Source organism: Capricornis sumatraensis, unplaced genomic scaffold (genome assembly GCF_032405125.1).
Source record: "Capricornis sumatraensis isolate serow.1 unplaced genomic scaffold, serow.2 scaffold3, whole genome shotgun sequence".
Classification (NCBI taxonomy): domain Eukaryota; kingdom Metazoa; phylum Chordata; class Mammalia; order Artiodactyla; family Bovidae; genus Capricornis; species Capricornis sumatraensis.
This window is the reverse complement of record NW_027184614.1, coordinates 6,966,751-6,987,281: the sequence shown is the minus strand read 5'-3', so window position 1 is coordinate 6,987,281 and position 20,531 is coordinate 6,966,751. Positions and strand designations below refer to the sequence as shown.

Here is a 20,531-nt window from a genome sequence, read left to right as displayed (position 1 = left end):
GTCACTAGAATTAGTATTTATTTTCTGATAATATAAAGAGATGTCATTATTTCACTTGTTTAATTCTTCTCCATCATTTTTGTGTTTCAATTGCTGAGTGAGGTTCCTATTCACCTGCTCCACTCCGCCTAGTGCTCATTTCCGCTATATAGGTCCACTCATTTGCTGTGGCACTGTAGCATTCTACTGTGCTGAGACACTGACGTGAAGCTCCATCATAACCCCCAACAGCATAGAGCAGACCTAAACATGGAATCACAAAGAAAGTCAAATTCATAAACAGCTATTTTTCCAAGTCACGAAATGTTGAATTTTCCTCCATGATAGCAGAGTTGACCTTTAAAGTATTACTGATTTTTATGAACTATTTAAAATCTTGCCTAATGGTGATAGGTGGAGTTACCAAATCACATTATAAAGATCTGTACAATATATATGATATTAATTTAACACTTTCATCAATAATCTGACAAAAAGAAAGTACATTTATTATATCTTTGGATAACACTAATTGCTAAGTGAACAATATCCTAAAAAACCAAATTAAATAGCAAAGTTATCTTGTATGTGTGTGTGTGTGCTCAGTTGTGTCCGACTCTTACAACCTCATGGACTGTAGCCCGCCAAGCTCCTCTGTCCATAGGATTTCCCAGGCAAGAATACTGGAGTGGGTTGCCATTTTAAAAAAGTAATATTAAGAGTCAGTACAGTATACAATGAAATATTATTTGCTAATAAAAAGAAATGCTGCTGCTGCTGCTAAGTCACTTCAGTCGTGTCCGACTCTGTGTGACCCCACAGACGGCAGCCCACTGGGCTCCCCCATCCTTGGGATTCTCCAGGCAAGAATACTGGAGTGGGTTGCCATGTCCTTCTCCAATGCATGAAAGTGAAAAGTGAAAGTGAAGTCGCTCAGTCGTGTCCGACTCTTACTGACCCCATGGACTGCAGCCCACCAGGCTCCTCCATCCATGGGATTTCCCAGGCCAGAGTACTGGAGTGGGGTGCCATTGCCTTGGTAAATGTTACAGCACAAATGAACCTTGAACATTATGCCAAGTCAAAGAAGCCAGCTGCAAAAGGACAACATACTCTATAATTTCATTAATATGAAAATGTGCATAAGTAGAAAATTTATACAGAGACAGGAATGTAGGGTAGTGTTTGCCAAGGGCTGGCAGGAAGTGGGTAATAACCAAGGGCAATAGGGTTGCTTTGGGGGTAATAAAAATGTTCTAAAATTAACTGTTATGACAGGTGCACACCAAATTGTACACTTTAATGAGTAAAATGTATTGTATGTGAATTAAAATACAATAAATCTGGTTAAAAAAAAAAGTCAGTGCAGAGAATTATACCCACCATGGAGAGGTAGGTGGGAAGCCACAAATCTGCACAATGAATAAAAAAATTCATACTTACTGTGTTAATTCTTTGGGGGAACAAAGTATCATGTACACAAATAACTGTGGCAACCCATCACTTAAAAGTTAAACAGTCCTTCTCTAGATGTAAAACTTCATATTCATGCCATCTGGTTTGCTTCCCAAATGATTATACTAAGATCAGTTAATAATTTTATATACGTTATACAAAGAGATGAGAAAAAGAGGGAGGGAGGACAGAGAGAGGCCAGGGGGCAGGCAAAAAAGGACGACTAACATTTGATAATAACCACTGTATGTTTCCCTTTTAAAATCATTTGCTTGCTCATTTAGAAAACTGGGGTTTGGGTTACTGGAAGAAACACTCTTAACCACCAGAAGATTGCCCGCACCTCCAACAACACCGACACCCACACTGCTCCTCCTCGTGTTCATGGGAGCCACGTGGAACCACTCATTAGACTTGATGTTGTATGCTTCCACAGAGGACAGCCCTGTAATGAACAAAGCACAATGTGCTTCATCTCCTCCTCAGGTTCCTTATATATACATTAGGGAAATACTTCAGTTGTTTATATTTAAAATGAGCTAACATCCAATTATATGATGAAGAGAAATAATTTCTTTTCTAAAGAACATCTATACAAGCTACCGACATTCACTGGCTCTTTAAACTTGAGAAGATGACTGATACTGAAGCATGAGAAAAACATATACTCAGCACTCTTAACATCATTTAAAGGCATTCTGGATGGAAATTTTAAACTTACATTTATAATACCTAGTAAAACACTCAACTGACTCCTAATTATGCCAGGCCTTGTTCCATAAATATGATTGCTATGTTAATTTCTAACAGTAATTTAGAAAAGATGAAAGAAAATTGCCTGTACTCCCGTCAAAGCCTCCCACCGCATATAACAGTCCATTCAACACAGCAGCCCCCAGAGTGCTTCTCCGGTCTCGCATGTTAGCAACGCTGGTCCACTGATCTTTCACAGGGTCATAAGAATCCACAGTGCGGACCCTCAAGGAACCATTAAAGCCACCAACAGCAAAAACGAGTCCAGCCATGTAAACCATCCCTGCAAAAGAAATACAGCAGTTAATAGTGAGTGTGCAACCCAACTGCTGCTGCCGCCGCCAAGTCACTTCAGTCGTGTCTGACTCTGTGCGACCCCATGGATGGCAGCCCACCAAGCTCCCCCATCCCTGGGATTCTCCAGGCAAGAACACTGCCACCACCTAAAGACTGCATTCCAAACAGTCTAAAACTGTTGTCAGGTTTTAAGTTCCCCTAAGGAGAAGCTTGGCTGAATAGGTCCTAAGAAACACTGTTCGTTAGTGAGAATACAGAACAACTAGATTGTGCTCCTTTCTGCTATGAAAAAATGCAATGGCATGGGTTGAGGTATTACTTTGACTCCTGACTTTTTCAAAGATATACACAGACTTAAACAACGAGCAAGAATTTTTCAACTACCTGAACATGTTTATATTTAATGTGCATAATGTGCTTCTAGTTTATCATGTTAGTGGGCTAAATCTGGGGTTAGCAAATTATAGCCAGCAGGCTATTTCAGTAGAAGCTCACTGAGCTGAGAATGATTTTTACACTTTTAAATGGTTGAAAAGCAGTCAAGAAGAAAAGAATATTTCATGATACATGAAAAGTTACATAAAATTAAAATTTCAGTATCCATAAATAAAGTTTTATTGGAATATAGCTCCAGATATTCATCATGCTGCTTTCAACTATGGTGGCACCTGATTAGTTGTGACAAAGATTATATACCCCACAAAGCCACAAATAACTACTCTCTGGTCCTTTAAGAAAAAGTTTGCTAGCCCCTGGGCTAGTGAGATGCTAGGGGTTCCCTAGGGGGAGAAACTAAATTGCAGACTCCGGATTTCACCACTTCTTCACCTACCCACACTTTTTCGTGCTGCTGTCCTGTTCTGAGAAGCTCCTCTTCAAGTTGGAAAACCCAATGAAAGTTCCATATTTTCTATGAGGCCTTCCCCAGACCACTAATCCTGAAGGGATTATGACTAACTCCCGAACCACTAGAGTAAATAACATCTATTTCAAGGTTAATAAATCTTACACACTTTGCAGTATCATTGTAAAACATTCTTCAAAATATCTGATCAAGTGCTCTTCAAAAGAATCAAGGGCATGAAAATATAGACTATGGAACTGTCACAAGTCTGAAGAGATTAAGAAAACATGACAACTAAATGCAATACTACAAGGATCAAAATGGCAGAGCAGGAGGAAATGGAGCTCATCTCACCCACAAATGCATCAAACATGCATCTACATGTGGAACAACTCTCACAGAAAACTGACTGGAAACTGGCAAGAGATCTCTTTTACAACCAAAGCTGCAAGGAAAATTTCCATGTAACCAAGGAGGATGGGGGAAAAAAGGCAGGACAGGCCTAGCACACCTGAGAGGGAGCTGTAAAGAAGGAAAGGTTCACATGGGCAGGACCTTGTCTTGGGGAGGCCCCCTTGCTTGCTGCAAGGTCTGATAGGACAGATAGAGGGGCTGAAGGTGTTACAGATGTAGGCTCCTGGACTCTCTAAGAAATAGCAATTGATAAGAGGCCAGATCAGGAATTCAGGCAGGCCTTTACTGGGATATGTGCTTAGCAAAAGGGGGCAAAAACAAGTAACAGGTTCCCTTGCTCACTCCCTGAAGAGATGAGAGCTGATTTCTTAAATGGTGTGAAGGTGAGAGAGGATCGGTGGGGTGCACAGGGCATGTAACTTAGATGGTCTGCCCACCCCTTGGTAGTGTTGTGTGCAGGACCCTGCTTTTGCTCCCAGCATGTCAGAAGTGGCAGTTGTGTTTTAGCCTTGTTCATAAGTGCCCTGACTATGCATGTGTGAAGTGGGCTTCCCTCATAGCTCAGTCAGTAAAGAATCTGCCTGCAATGCAGGAGACCTGGGTTCTATTCCTGGGTCAGGAACATCCCCTGGAGAAGAAAATGGCAACCCACTTCAATATTCTTTCCTGGAGAATCCTATGGACAGAGGAGCCTGTCAGGCTTCAGTCCATGGGGTCGCAAGAGTTGGACGTGACTTAGCAACTAAACTACCATCAGAGTTTCTTTATATTCTGCTGCTAAAGGTGTTTCCAGATACAAGCACTACAGTAAAGGATGCCATATTCCAGGTCCCAGCCTGTCTCAAAGGGGCCTGGTCTTTGCTCTTGAGGAGTGTACGAGTGCTGGTTTACTAGCAATCAGAGCAGAGACACCCTGGAGCTGATCGCCGCAACCTCACCATGCTTCCCTGTCTAAATTAAAATGCACAATGGGTGGGGATGCTAGTACGCACAGCAGCTAGATGCTGAATCTCGGGCAAATGGGCCCAGGTTGAGGACTCAGTCTATCTGCACAGAGACAGCTTGGACGGCCTTGTGTATGGTCTTATCGAATCTCAGAGCCCACTGTCAGCACTCACACCATGAGGGCAGCAGACAGTCTTGGTGTATACACTGGGTGACACCACGGAAACATGTGACACACAAACACCGAAACAGCCCCTGGGTAATACCCAGGGGTTCCTTTTCTGGATGGAGCACTCTGGTTCTGCTCATCTGACACTGAAGCTTGGAGCCAGATCTAATGCAGATAGATCCTGGGAGAGGCCTGTCACAGAGGCAGCCCAAGTATCAGCAGCAGCACAATCATCTTGATTCCTGCAGGTACAGCACCCTGGCCCCTAGCACCAGCCCACTCCACACCACACACCATAGCTTAGCAATAGATCTGGGATGAACACCATGGAGAAAGGGACATGACCATGGGCTGTTTCTAGGCAGAACCACAAATGACTGCACAGGGGTTCACACTGTGACCATATGGTCCTCACTTGCTTCTAGAGCTCACTTCTTTTGGGACAGAGCAAGGGCAATGGCACCATATTGAGCCTGAGACTCAGTGCTTCTACTCAAACAACTGGGGGCAGATCCTGCCCCTGACAAGGCTGTGACAGCCAAGAAGAAAAGAGGAGGCCCCACTCAACATCTAGAGCAGGTTCTGGACACAACAACTCCAATCACATCCCCTTATCAAGGGTTAACAGCCAGCACATTCTGAGGAGAGATGTGGCTGGCATACAGACCAGAAACAGCCCTCACACCAAAAATATTGGACTTACATAGTCTACACAGGGATTTGACAGCTCTCTGTGTACGTGCTTCATTGCATTCAACTCTTAGTGACTCCACAGATTATAGCCCACCAGGCTCCTTTGTCCGTGGGATTTTCCCAGCAAGAATCCTGGAATGGATTGCCATTTCCTCTTTTAGGGGATATTCTCAAGCCAGGGATTGAACCTGTCTCCTGCATTGCAGGCAGATTCTTTACTGCTGAGCCACTGGGGAAGTCCTAATAAGTACATACCTATCAATAATTATTTCAAATGTCAGTGGACTAATCAAAAGACATATAGACTGGCAGAATGAACAACAATGAAAAATATGACAAGAAATTACACTGTGTTGTCTACAAAGAGACTCACTTCAGTGTGAGAGACATAGACATTTAAAGTGAAAAGATGAAAAAAGATACTTCATGCAAATGTAAATGATGAGAATGGAGAGGTTGCAATACTCATATAAGACAAAATAGAGTTTAAAAGTCCTAACGAAAGACACAGAAGGACATTATTTAATAATAAAGGGATCAATACTGAAAGGGAATACATGTTCAGTTCAGTTCAGTTCAGTCACTCAGTCGTGTCCGACTCTTTGTGACCCCATGAATAATCGCAGCACACCAGGCCTCCCTGTCCATCACCATCTCCTGGAGTTCACTCAGACTCATGTCCATCAAGTCCGTGATGCCATCCAGCCATCTCATCCTCGGTCGTCCCCTTCTCCTCCTGCCCCCAATCCCTCCTAGCATCAGAGTCTTTTCCAATGAGTCATCTCTTCGCATGAGGTGGCCAAAGTACTGGAGCTTCAGCTTTAGCATCATTCCTTCCAAAGAAATCCCAGGGTTGATCTCCTTCAGAATGGACTGGTTGGATCTCCTTGCAGTCCAAGGGACTCTCAAGAGTTTTCTCCAACACCACAGTTCAAAACCAGCAATTCTTTGGCGCTCAGCCTTCTTCACAGTCTAACTCTCACATCCACACATGACCACAGGAAAAACCATAGCCTTGACTAGATGGACCCTAGTCGGCAAAGTAATGTCTCTGCTTTTGAATATACTATCTAGATTGGTCATAACTTTCCTTCCAAGGAGTAAGTGTCTTTTAATTTCATGGCTGCAGTCACCATCTGCAGTGATTCTGGAGCCCCAAAAAATAAAGTCTGACACTGTTTCCACTGTTTCCCCATCTATTTCCCATGAAGTGATGGGACCAGATGCCATGATCTTCGTTTTCTGAATGTTGAGCTTTAAGCCAACTTTTTTGCTCTCCTCTTTCAGTTTCATCAAGAGGCTCTTTAGTTCCTCTTCACTTTCTGCCATAAGGGTGGTGTCATCTGCATATCTGAGGTTATTGCTATTTCTCCCGGCAATCTTGATTCCAGCTTGTGTTTCTTCCAGTCCAGCGTTTCTCATGATGTACTCTGCATATAAGTTAAATAAGCAAGGTGACAATATACAGCCTTGACATACTCCTTTTTCTATTTGGAACCAGTCTGTTGTTCCATGTCCAGTTCTAACTGTTGCTTCCTGACCTGCATACAGATTTCTCAAGAGGGAGGTTAGGTGGTCGGGTATCCCCATCTCTTTCAGAATTTTCCACAGTTTATTGTGATCCACACAGTCAAAGATGTTTCCAGAAAAACATCTATTTCTGCTTTATTGACTATGCCAAAGCCTTTGACTGTGTGGATCACAATAAACTGTGGAAAAATTCTGAGGATACATGTACCCAATATAAAATAAATAAAATTAAAAAAAAAATACTAACAGGCATAAAGGAAGAAATTGACAGGAACATAATAATAGTAGGAAAATTTAATACCCCATTGCTATCAATGGACAGACATTCCAGACAAAAAAAATCAATAAGGAAAGAGGGATCATAAATGATACAACATATTGGTTGGATTTAACTGATATCTATAGGACACTACATCCAAAAATACCCAAGACATACATTACATTTTTTTGAAGTATGCACAGACCATTCTCTAGGATACACCACACACTAGGTCACAAAACCAGTCTCAACAAATTTAAGAGGGCAGAAATTATTTCATGTATCTTTTCTGACTGCAATAGTGTAAAACTAGGAATCAACTACAGAAAGAAAACAGAGGAAAAAATGAACATATGGAGATGAAACAACATACTACTAAAAAACCAATGGGTCAATGACAGACTCAAATAAGATATCAGAAAACGCCTTGACTCAAAGGACAATGAAAACACAACCTTACATCCTATGGGATGAAGTAAAAGCAGTTCCTCAAGGAAAAATTCAAACAACCTAACCTACCAACTATAATAATTAGGACAAGAAGAATAAACAAAACTCAAGGTTAGTAGAAAGAAAAATAACAAAGATTAGAGAGGAAATAAAGAAAATGAAGGTTAAAAAGAAAAACAACAGAAAAGATCAATAAAGCCAAGAGCTGATTTTTAGAAAAGATAAGCAAAAATCAACAAATCTCTAGTTAGGTTCAACAAGAAGAGAGCAAATCCAAATAAACAAACAAACAAAGAAGTAAAAGAAGAGAAATAACAACCACAGAAATACAAAAAAATAAAATCATTAGAATACTGTGAACACTTACATAATGACAAACTGGACAGCCTAGAAGAAATGAAAAAGTTTCAAGAAACACGTTGCTGTTTAGTCGGTAAGTCATGTCCAACTCTGGTGATCCCATGGACTATATGTAGCCCACCAGGTTCCTCTGTCCATGAAATATCCCAAGCAAGAATACTGGAGTGGGCTGTCATCTCCTTCTCTAGGGGATCTTCCCAATACAAGGACTGAACCCACGTCTCCTGCATTACAGGCAGATTCTTTACCATTGAGCCACCTGAAAAGCTCAGCCAAAACTGAAGAAACAGATAATAATAGAATCTGTAATAAAAACAACTCCCTGCAAGCAAAAGTCCAGGACCATACAGCTTATCTATGTTCCTCAAACTATTCCAAAGAGAGGAATACTTCCAAAGTTATCCTATAGGGCACCATCATCCTGATACCAAAACCAGACAAAGATACTACAAAAAAGAGAAAATTACAGGCCAGTATCTCTGAAGAATATCGATACAAAATTATTCAACAGAATATTAGCAAACCAAATCCAGCAATACAGAGAAAGGATCATATTGATGTTGCATTCATTCCAGGTTAAAAAGGATGGTTTAAGGTAAGTAAATCAATCAATATGATACACCATTTAACAAAAGGAACAACAAAAAAATAGATGATCATATCAATAGACACAGAGAAAGTATTTAATAAAATTCAACATCTACTCATGACAAAAAATCTCATTAACGTGGGTATAAAGGGAACATATCTCAACATAATAAAAGTCCTTTCTGACAAATCCATAGCAAACATAATACTCAACAGTGAAAAGCTGGAAAACTTCCTGCTAAATTCATTAAGAAGACAAGGATGCCCACTTTTACCGCTTCTGCTCAATACTGTATTGGAAGTCCTAGTCATATCAGTCTGACAAGAAATAAAATGTATCCAAATAGGAAGAGAAGAGGTAAGAACTGTCATTATTTGCACATGATGTGACATTCTCTATAGAGAACCCTTAAGATTCCACAAACAACTATTAGAACTATTAAATAAACTCAACAACATGGCAGGATACAAGATTAATACACAGAAATCTGTTGCATTCCTTTACATAAACAATGAAATATCAGAAAAACAAAGTTTAAAAGATAAGTCCCATTTGAAATTCCAACAACCTAGGAATAAGTGTAACCAAGGAGGCAGAAGATCTATATGCTGAAAACTATAAAACAACAATGAAGGAAACTGGAGATGATTCAGAATTGGAAAGAAATCTCTTGCTCTTACAAAAATAATATTGCTAAAATGACCATACAATTTACACATTAAATGCAATCTGTAATACTCGGTACAGTTTTCAGAGAACTAGAACAAACAATACTAAAACTTATATGGAACCATAAATGACCCAGAAATGCCAAAGAAATACTGAGGGAAAAGAATAAAGCTGGAGGTATAACTCTTCTAGACATCACACAAAACTACAAAGCTACAGTAAACAAAACACTATGGTAATGATACAAAAACAGACATATATATCAATGGAAGAGAATAGAGAGCCCAGAAATAAAGCCACATACCTATGGTCAATTAATCCAACAAAGGAGACAACACTAAGCAATAGAAAAGAGAGAGTCTCTTCAACAAGTAGTGTTGGGAAAGCTTAACAGCTGCATGTAAATCAATGAAATTAGAATACTCCCTCATACCACCTACAAAAATAAACACAAATGGTTTAAAAACCAAAATGTAAGGCATGCTATGCCTGGAAGAAAAACCAGGCAAAACATTCTTGGAAATAAATCACAGCAATATTTTCTTAGAGCAGTCTCCCAAGGCAAAAGAAGTAAGAGCAAATATCAACAACAGGACCTCAGTTTGGTTCAGTTCAGTCACTCAGTCATGTCCGACTCTTTGCGACCCCATGAACTGCAGCATGCCAGGCCTCCCTGTCCATCACCAACTCCCGGAGTTCACTCAACCTCATGTCCATCGAGTCAGTGATGGCATCCAGCCATCTCATTCTCTGTCGTCCCCTTCTGCTCCTGCCCCCAGTCCCTCCCAGTATCAGGGTCTTTTCCAATGAGTCAACTCTTTGCATGAGGTGGCCAAAACTTAAAAATTTTGATTTTTAAGGAATCAAAGGAAACCATCACAAACACAATCACAGCAAAGAAAACCATCAACAAAATGAAAAGGCAACCTATGGAATGGGAGAAAACATTTCCAAATGGTGCAACTGACAAGGGGTTAATATCCCAAATATACAAACCACTCATACAAGTCAATACAAAAAGAAAAAAAATCAACCCAATCAGAAAATGGGCAGAAGACCTAAATAGACATTTCTCCAAAGAAGATAAATAGATGTCCAAACAGGCACATGAAAAGATGTTCAACATCTGAGATTATGAGATGTGCAAATCAAAACCACAGTGAAGTATTATGTCACAGTGGTCAGATGCCTTCATCAAAAAATCTACAAATGATAAATGCTGAAAAGGATGTGAAGAAAAGGGAACCTTCCTACACTATTGGTGGGAATGTAAACTGGTGTAGCCATTGTGGAAAATGGTATGGAGTTTTCTTTAAAAAGCTAAAAATGCAAACTACAATATGATCCAGCAATCCCCCTCCTGGGCATATATCTGGAAAAGATGAAAATTGTGATTTGTAAAGATACATGCACCTCAATGTTCAGAGTAGCACTATTTACAATAGCAAAGACATGGAAACAAACCAAGTGTCCACCAATAGATGATTGGTTTAATATGTGTCACATATACAGAGGAATACTACTCCGTCATAACAAAAAATGAAATACTACCATTTGCAGCAATATGGATGAACCTAGAGAATATCATACAGAAGTAAGTCATAAGACAAATACTATATGACATCACATATGTGGAGTCTAAAAATGATACAAACAAATCTACATACAAAACACACTCACAGACACAGAAAACAAACTTATGGCTACCAAAGGGGAAATGGAGAAAAGAATAAATTAGAAGTGTGGGATTAACACATACATACTACTACACATAAGGTAGATAAGCAACAAGGATTTACTGTATAGCACAGAGAACTATATTCAATATCTTGCAATAATGTATAATGGAAAATAGTCTTAAGATAAATGTAAGTGAATCATTTTGCTGTATACCTGAAACTAACACAATATTGTAAATCAACTATATTTACTTCAATTATAAATACATGCATGCATGCAATGTGAGGTCTTGAAACAGAATACAAACATTAACAGAAAAAACTAAAATACAGTAAGCCTGTAGCTTAGGTAATAGTAATATACCAATACTGATTTCTTAAGTTTTGAGAACTATCACAGCTATATAAGATATTAATACTATGAATTATACACACAAATAATTTTTGAATTAGGCTTTTCTATATAGGAAAGAAATCCATAAGTACAAGGACAAAATTCTGATGGTACAGGAACATATAGAAAGTAATAGTGTTACATGGCAAAAATAACACAAAAATAATGCAAATAAAGTCAAAAGATTAATACAAATACATATTCACACCACAACTGACAGGGAAAAAGGGCTATTTTCCTTAACATATCAAATCAATAATAAAACAATGGCACAAATCATGAAACCATGAACTGACCATTTAGAAAGATGTTTAACTTTCCTCAAAATAGAAGTGCAGACTAGATGTGAAAGAATTTTTCACCTACCAGCTTGCAAAACTCAAACATTTAATTATAAGGTATTATAGGGGCTCCCCTGATAGCTCAGTTAGTAAAGAATCCACCTGCAGTGCAGGAGACCCCATTTTGATTTGTGGGTTGGGAAGATCCCTTGGAGAAGGGATAGGCTACCCACTCTAGAATTCTTGGCTTCCCTTGTGGCTCAGCTGGTAAAGAATCTGCCTGCAATGTGGGAGACCTGGGTTCAAGCCCTGGGTTGGGAAGCCTGGAGAATTCCATGGACTATATAGTCCATGGGGTTGCAAAGAGCTGGACAGGACTGAGGACTTTCACTTTCATTGGGTATGTAGGGAAATTAGTACCTTCATATTTACTGTTAGTGGAAATAATAATTAGTCTATCTTAAGAGACCCTTTTAATAATTATTCCATTTCTAGAGTTTTATCCAACTAAAATCTATTAGCACACATACATAATGATATATGTATAAGGAATTGCAGCACTATTCATAAAGAAAGATTAAAAACAATTTTAATGTTCAATTAAAAACTAGTAAAAATTATACTACATCCAGAACCCCCTCTCCAACATACTAGACAGATATAAAGGAATGAGTTAAATCTATGTTCTTATATAACGAGCTCCAGGATGTACTGTGAAAGGACTACCACAATAGAAATGTTCTGTTACGCTTACAACTCATTTTGCACTGGGAGACATGAATTTACAGATCCAGGTTTGAGTCTCAGAAAGAATTCTTAGAAATTGCAAACGTCTTTTTCTGATTGCAGTTTTGGCTAAATTAAGGTCCATTTCAACAAATGCTTGAAAAGCAGAAGCTTGGAAGAAAGCAACTGTGGATTATAGCCAAGTTAGGAATTTCTTAGCAATAAGTGTCCCAAGCTAAAGAATTGCTTCTCAATACTTCAACAAAGGTAACTAGGAAAATATCCAGCAAATTGCTAATACTCCACCTTACATTAGAATCAGAAAAATATGTAAATTAAAGAAAGAAGCTGCTAACTCCACCAATGTCTTGTGAGTTGTATGAGGCTCCTGAATCACTGTTTAATCACATAGCTATTTTAATCAAAGTTTTTCCAATAGATTCTTCTAGTTAGTAAGATAAGACCTGAGAGGAAACTCCCAATGACCCAGCAACAGGGAAATGATCACAATGCATCATGCTTACCTGCTCTACATCTCCTAGAAGGCAATTCTGCTACTTGGTGCCATCGCTCTTCTTTGAAGTCATAGCATTCCACACTTCGAATAGCCTTTGGTGCTTGGCCCCCAACCACCACCATTAACTGGAAGGGCAGAAGTATAAGCACTTGAACAAACAACTACTGCATACTCAGGGATTTAAAATGTCTTACCGATACAAAGACAATGACATGGAGAGTATTAGGATGAAGATGGTAGGGTGAGCTGAGGGAAAACAACCACCTAATAAACATTTAATAAACATCACCAAGGGGGCACACATATGTTAGAACTACAATTCTATTTTCTAGCACATTTAGTCAAAAATAAGGATATCAGAAACTAAAATAAGTTTCTGATCCTTCAAGCAGAAGCAGTATTTAAGCCAAAAACAGCAGGCAATCAGCACTGGCAAGGCTGCAGTATGTCATAGGGCTTGCTATAAACTAGATCCCAGCTTTGTAATGACCAGGGATTAGATCTCCACAACCTAGGAGAGCAGACAAAATGAAATTTATGTTAGTGGGTAAATGAGGTGAAGAGGACAGTATGGTATTAAAAGAAAGATGGAAGAAGAAAAAAAAACACTACTGAAAAAGGAGCACTAATTAAATTTAAGTTCACGAGAGAGTACAGATTCCTAGATATCAAGTAAAGAGATCTCCATGGATGTCCCACAGATAAAACAAACAAGAGGCCAGATAATGGAGATACTAGAAATCATAACAAATGAATGAGCAGAGAATAAGTGAGGTCAACTCAATTCACCAACTATTTATTAAGTGTCTATCATCTGTGTTTAATCAGAACTGTGCTAAGGTGTTCTATATAAGAAATATAAGACATGGTCTCTATCCCTAAGAGCTTATAGATTTCACTAGGGAGACAAGATTCTAAAGTAGTTCAAGAATAATATACAATTATATATGATTATAGACATTAACTGCTATTCCTGACCAGAAAATGAAATGTAGCTGTAATTTAGTGAAAACTTCCTGGAGCGGGGAGAACCTTTAGATAGATGGGATTTAGCAATCAATGTGTTTGTCTTTTAATGAATATAAATGAGCACACTTTGGATACCTGTCAATTCAGAAGAATGTAAAAGTTAATGATGTCACAAGTAGAACACTGTAAAGAACGGCAGGGACTTTTCAAGCAAAAAGTTAGATAACCACAGGAAAAAGAATGTTCAAAAGAAACAAAAACTCAAACAGAAGATGGAATGATTCATAGACACAAAAAGGGGAAGTTTGCACCTTGACTGAACAATGACCTACTTGTACTTAAAACTATAGAAAGATGGGTACATAGAAATCAAAGTAAGTCCTATTTCCAAAAAGAAGCTTGTTCTAGTAATTTAGAGGAAAGGAGAAAGAATTTTAAAGGTCTTAAAAAGATCAGATACAGCACAATTATATAAGTTTTTTTAGACCTGTCATTCCCCTAGTGTTGAATGCAAATAAATAAAAGGCAGAATTAACAAAGAAAATCTGCATTACCCTTCCTTACTATTCCTAAAGGAAAAAAAGGGAGGGGGAAAAGTTGTGAAATCACAGAGGTGCAACAGACAGTAAGATCAATCCTGTATCTAGGGATCTATACAAGATCTATCTGTGCTTAAATTTTTAAACTCTGCCCAGCAGTTACACAATAGCTAGAAGAGGCTTGGTTACAGTTAAAAAAAAAATCTCTAAAGGGAATACTTTTCAAAAAATCCTTGAGAAACAAAATAGTTGAATAGATTTCATGATTCGCAACTATGAATCTTATGATTTCCATGCAACAGTTCACTTCTTGTAGATCAAAAATGGGAAGGGAAAATGTGCTACTGATTACAGAGAAAGGTAGTAATATCTGGCCTTTACTCACCCAAGAGAAGTAAAATGGGTTGAGGATTTGGAACTCTGAAAATCAGAGATAGCCAGGAAAGGAAGAATGTATAATGGGAAGACGAGAGCAGGGATATTTGTATGAGATCAAGAGACAGTGTTACTACCATCAAAAGTGTGTCATGATTCTGACATCCCAACTGTTGGTAAAAGACAGCTGGTTTCACATGAGAAACACCATACTTATTATGCTAATATAAAGGAATAGAAAACTACAAAGACATGTGTATGGAAAAGTTAAATATGACATATTTAAGGAAGGTACAAAGTAGGGAGTTAGTTACACAAAATCAAGTGAGCATCTTGAAATGTAGATCAATTAAACTTTGTTTTTTCATTTTCTTTACCTATTAAATATTAGTTTAAATTGCCTCCTGAAATATCAAATTTAGATATCCTGGGTAAAATAAAGAAAAACAGACAGAAATAATATGATAGCATTTACAAAAATACAGGTTCCAAATAAAAAAAGAAGCTAACAATAACATGCGGTGTTACTGTTAACTCTGGTGGTCCAATGGTTATTGTTAACCCTGGTGGTTCAGTGGTTAAGAATCTTCATTGCAATCCAGGGGATGTGGGTTTGATCTCTGGTCAGGGAACTAAAGTCCCACATGCTGAGAAGCAACTAAGCCCGCACAATACAACTATTGACAAACAGTGGAAACAGTGACAGACTTATTTTGGGGGGCTCCAAAATTATTGCAGATACTGTCCACAGCCATGAAATTAAAAGACGCTTGCTCCTTGGAAGAAAAGTTATGACCAACCTCAACAGCATATTAAGAAGCAGAGACATTACTTTGCCAACAAAGGTCCGTCTTGTAAAGGCTATGGTTTTTCCAGTGGTCATATATGGATGTGAGAGTTGGACTATAAAGACACCTGATGCTTTTGAAATGTGGTGTTGGACAAAACTCTTGAGAATCCCTTGGACTGCAAGGAGATCCAACCAGTCCATCCTAAAGGAAATCAGTCCTGAATATTCACTGGAAGGACTGATGCTGAAGCTGAAACTCCAATACTTTGGCCACCTGATGCGAAGAACTGACTTATTTGAAAAGACCCTGATGCTGGGAAAGATTGAAGGCAGGAGGAGAAGGGGACGACAGAGGATGAGATGGTTAGATGGCATCACCGACTCAATGGACATGAGCTTGAGTAAACTCTGGTAGTTGGTGATGGACAGGGAGGCCTGGCATGCTGCAGTCCATGGAGTAACAAAGAATCGGACACAACTGAGAGACTGAACTAAACAATAACATATAGTAGCAAAACATACACAGTTTTTCATTATACTGTCCAAATCCAAGAGTGCCTTACACATTCCCAAGACGGTTTACTGAAGATATAAAACTAATGTCTGAGCTATAAAAAGATTTATCTTATGCAAATAAGTATGAGTCCACAGAATCAGAGACTAATAAGTCACTGTCATGGTAGACATATTATCTATTATTCCAGGACTGCCACCACATTTTGTCTGATGTGTCTTATTGTGATTATAATAAAATGCATCATTACTGTTAATCATGTTGCCTCATTCTTAACTATCTAGTTAGAATTAATCTTGAATATAGCCCCTCTAAAATGACAAACAGTGCTATTGTAAAAGCATCCAGTAGAAGCACTTTTCAAAAATATGTGCAGATAAATAAACTTTCAGGAGAGACTATGCAAATACAAAACTAGCAGCAGTATATCTCCCTGCTACCTGTTAGGTGTGCCGCCCTACTCTCCAGTCACCCTGAGAGAGCAGAATAGAACCTTCATGGATCAGCATACCCACCATGAAATCAAAGCTAAAGAACTGAGAAATCCGAAGTTTAATACAGTTGGGAGGGCCATCCAAACCCCTTGGCAGAGAAGAGCCTAGAGACAGTGTCAACTGAATAGATGATCACAAAAGAGAAAATAATTGACAGGATTTCACCAAGAACTCTTTAGAATGTTTTTAAAGGTAGCATGCTTATTACAGATATTAGAAGAGAATTAGTTTTCACTCTAAAGGTTAAGGCATAGCTAAAGACAGCAAAGCTAAAGATGCCAGCTAAGGAAATATACAGGTTAAGAAGAGACCTTTTAAAAAAATGAAATCTTTAAAAAGTATTAAAGATAAGACAAACCTTTTAGAAGGAAGTTAAAAAGACCAGCATAGAAGAAATAATAATTCAAATGGGCTAAGGCCATAGATGGCTTTTATAAATCTGTATTTTTTGGTAAGAACAAAAACTGACACCAAACAATATGGACAGATATGAAGTAATGAAGACTTAATAGAGATGACTTCTTATAAAAGGAGGTAAAAGGTATTTGGAAAATGTAAACACTTATAAAATCAGCAGACCCAGATGGCATGCATACTAAGGTATTAAGGGAACTAGCTAATGTACTTACTGAGCCACTTACAATTATTTTTGAAAAATCTTGGAGAACTGAGGAGAGATCAGAAAATTTAAAAACGGCAAATACCAATTTTCAAAATAGGGCAGGAAGTGAGTGCCTTGCAAATATCTTTTAAGTGACAATAATTTTTACTAAAACTTTAGAATATTTTGAGAAAAGCATTCAAATTTCTCGGAGCCTATGAAATGATGAGTAACACACAGAGGGACATTAAAAAAAAAAAATCATGCTAAATTTGAATCTATATGATCCTAGATCTCATCAGATGCTATTTGCCAAATTACTTGTTTTTGGTTTAGATAATAAATACAATAATGTGGACTGACACTTCCTATAAATGGACTATATTGGTAAGTAGGTATTTCTAACGAGGAATCACCAGGAAGTCCATTTTAAATTAAAATATTTACTAATAATTTAGAAAAAAAGGAGGGAGTAGCACACTGGCAAAATATAATCAGTTCTAAATTGAGAACTCTTAACACTGGGCAAAACAGAAAAACACTACTAATATGGATTTGAAGCAACTAAAATGTAGACTCAAAAAAAAAAAACTTTGAAAAAATACTAAATAAAATTATTAAAGTGAAAGAATATAAAAGATATAATTTAATGGAAATATAAAAATAACTAAAGATGATGTAAGAAAACAATAGATAACAGATTAATTCTTATTTCTTAATCCATCATTGCCCCCAAACACATGAGAGCTAGAAATCAATACATAAATAAAAGTATTATATTATGTATGGATCATTTTGATCAGACCATACACAAAATGGTGCTTAAAGTGCTGGCCTCCTAGTACTATAAAGATGCACGCAGAGCAGAAGAAACTGCAAACAGAAAGATAGAAATGAGGGGTTATCTGTAAAGAAAATTTAATCAGTAAGAAATGAATGGCTTCAACTAAAAAGATAAAGATAGAATACAAACTTTCACATAGGAAATTTAGGAACACTGGAGATCTGGGAAGACATCTGGGAAATCTACACTGAAATGGCTATGTATGATGTGTGAGTGAACCATCAAACTGTGTACTATTTGTACACAACAGACAATAGGAGGCAACAAAAGGAACAAGCTAGCATCCTTAGTTGTAAGCAATTCTGTGAAACTACTCAGTTTTCACTTATCACACAAACATGTAGCTTACAAAGAAACCTTTAGATCTACATATTCTGATTATCCTCTCTGCTGTTAGCTAGAGCTGAAGAAACTCAGAAGGGATAAATACCAGTTGCCTCTATTTCAGAAGAGCAATATCATGTGGTTTATAAAGATTAAATGAGTCAAAAAATGCCCACCCTCCACAGACAAAATCAAAAAAGAAGTGAATTACATATACTACAATGAATTCCTGGGTACATGGAAATTCAGATGAGTAAAATAAATTAAGAGCCTCATTATGGGCCTTTCAGATGAGGTAGTAACAGGTATGAACAGCAGATCCTACTTTGGGAAGGTTCATGGGTGTCCTCAGTCGGGTCCGGACACTCTTCATTAATATACGCTGCTCTGTTGGTAGCAGATGGTACTTCATAGCTTCAATGAGGTAATCTTTGCAAGCACTGCTGTTCTTCACCAGTGCTTCTTCCTCAACCCTCTGAAAGAAGAAATCAGACTCACCCTATGAGGGGATAGCTAATTCATGTGAAAATGACAAACAAGTAAAGAAGAAGAAAAAAGAATAACTATCTTCTGGTTCAATCTAAAAGTTACAGAGGCAAGTTTAAAAAAAGATGCTTGACTATCTGGTCTGCAGAGAAAAACATATAAATAATAAAGAACTGCAATGAAAATCATATACTTCAATGTCAGTTACAGAATAATCTTTAGTAGTACTATATTCATCTATTTGTTATCTTTAAGCCAAATTAAGAAATAGTTTAAGCCACACAGTAAGAAAAATTAGAAAATTGAGATAATGAGTCCTTTAAGCAGGGGAGGTAATGTTATAAAGACAATCTCTTAAACCTTGAAATACAATATCCAGTAAAGGGATTCAAAATACTTTATAACAATGTGCCTATACCACAAATAAATCTTGTTCCTCCTATCCCTATCCTTAAATGCAGGATAGGTTTCTTTTTTTCCTGTTCATTTTCTTAAAGGTGGAGTACAAGTGATATACGACAACAAGTAAACAAGCTTCAAACAATTCTAAAATGTTCAGATCTAATGCGAATAAAGAAATGTTTCTTCATATTGATAAACAGCAGAAACCAACACAACACTGTAAAGCAATTATCCTCCAGTTAAAAACAAATAATTAAAAAAAAAAGTTTCACTGGATGGCTTCAATTATAAATTAAAATGTTCTAATGAGGTGGATGAAACTGGAGCCGATTATACAGAGTGACGTAAGCCAGAAAGAAAAACACCAATACAGTATACTAACACATATATATGGAATTTAGAAAGATGATAATGATAACCCTGTATGTGAGACAGCAAAAGAGACACAGATGTACAGAACAGACTTTTGGACTCTGTGGGAGAGGGAGAGGGTGGGATGATTTGGGAGAATGGCATTGAAACATGCATACTATCATGTAAGAAATGAATCACCAGTCTAGGTTCGATACTGGATACAGCATGCTTGGGGCTGGTGCATTGGGATGACCCAGAGAGATGATACGGGTAGGGTGGTGGGAGGGAGGTTCAGGATTGGGAACTCATGTACACCCGTGGCGGATTCATGTCAACGTATGGCAAAACCAATACAGTATTGTAAAGTAAAAATAAAAATAAAGAGAAAAAAAAAAGTAGCTTAATAACTGAGAAAAAAATAAAAAAAATTAAAATGTTGAAATGATCCTAGTATAAAGGAATGCTAATAATAAAACAGTAAATTTAAAATTGTTCAGAGACTACTAAAAATCCATTTATTGCTATTTGTTTCAAATAACCCGGTTTTCTTCAGCTTAGAATTCCATTCTATTCCATTCCATTCACTAATTAGAGGAGGCTAACAGAAGGAAGGCAAAAGAGATGCAGAAATGACACAGAACTACAGATGTCGTTTCTGCATGTACTTACATCACCACAAACAATGCTTTCACAAGCTCCAGTACTTGCTTATGCAAATCAGACACTGGGGAGAAGCAAACTTTAAGACTGGGAAGTAGCCCAAGAGGTAGCAGTTGCCGAGGACATGAGGTATATTTACTGCCCTATGCCTGGTTACCACTCTGTAACGAGAATCC

The 20,531-nt window shown here is 37.8% G+C and overlaps 1 protein-coding gene across 1 annotated transcript in view; it reads right to left on the bottom strand.

Moving 5' to 3' along the window:
- The window catches only part of LOC138072335 (kelch-like protein 2), a 159,211-nt gene that overhangs the window by 4,949 nt on the left and 133,731 nt on the right, over positions 1-20,531 (bottom strand). Inside the window, exons 8-12 of the mRNA XM_068963435.1 lie at positions 18,779-18,928; positions 13,011-13,128; positions 2,273-2,470; positions 1,778-1,879; positions 115-243 (exon numbers count right to left, since the gene is read on the bottom strand). Coding sequence (XP_068819536.1) covers positions 115-243; positions 1,778-1,879; positions 2,273-2,470; positions 13,011-13,128; positions 18,779-18,928 — 697 coding nt within the window. The remainder of the gene's footprint in view (positions 1-114; positions 244-1,777; positions 1,880-2,272; positions 2,471-13,010; positions 13,129-18,778; positions 18,929-20,531) is intronic.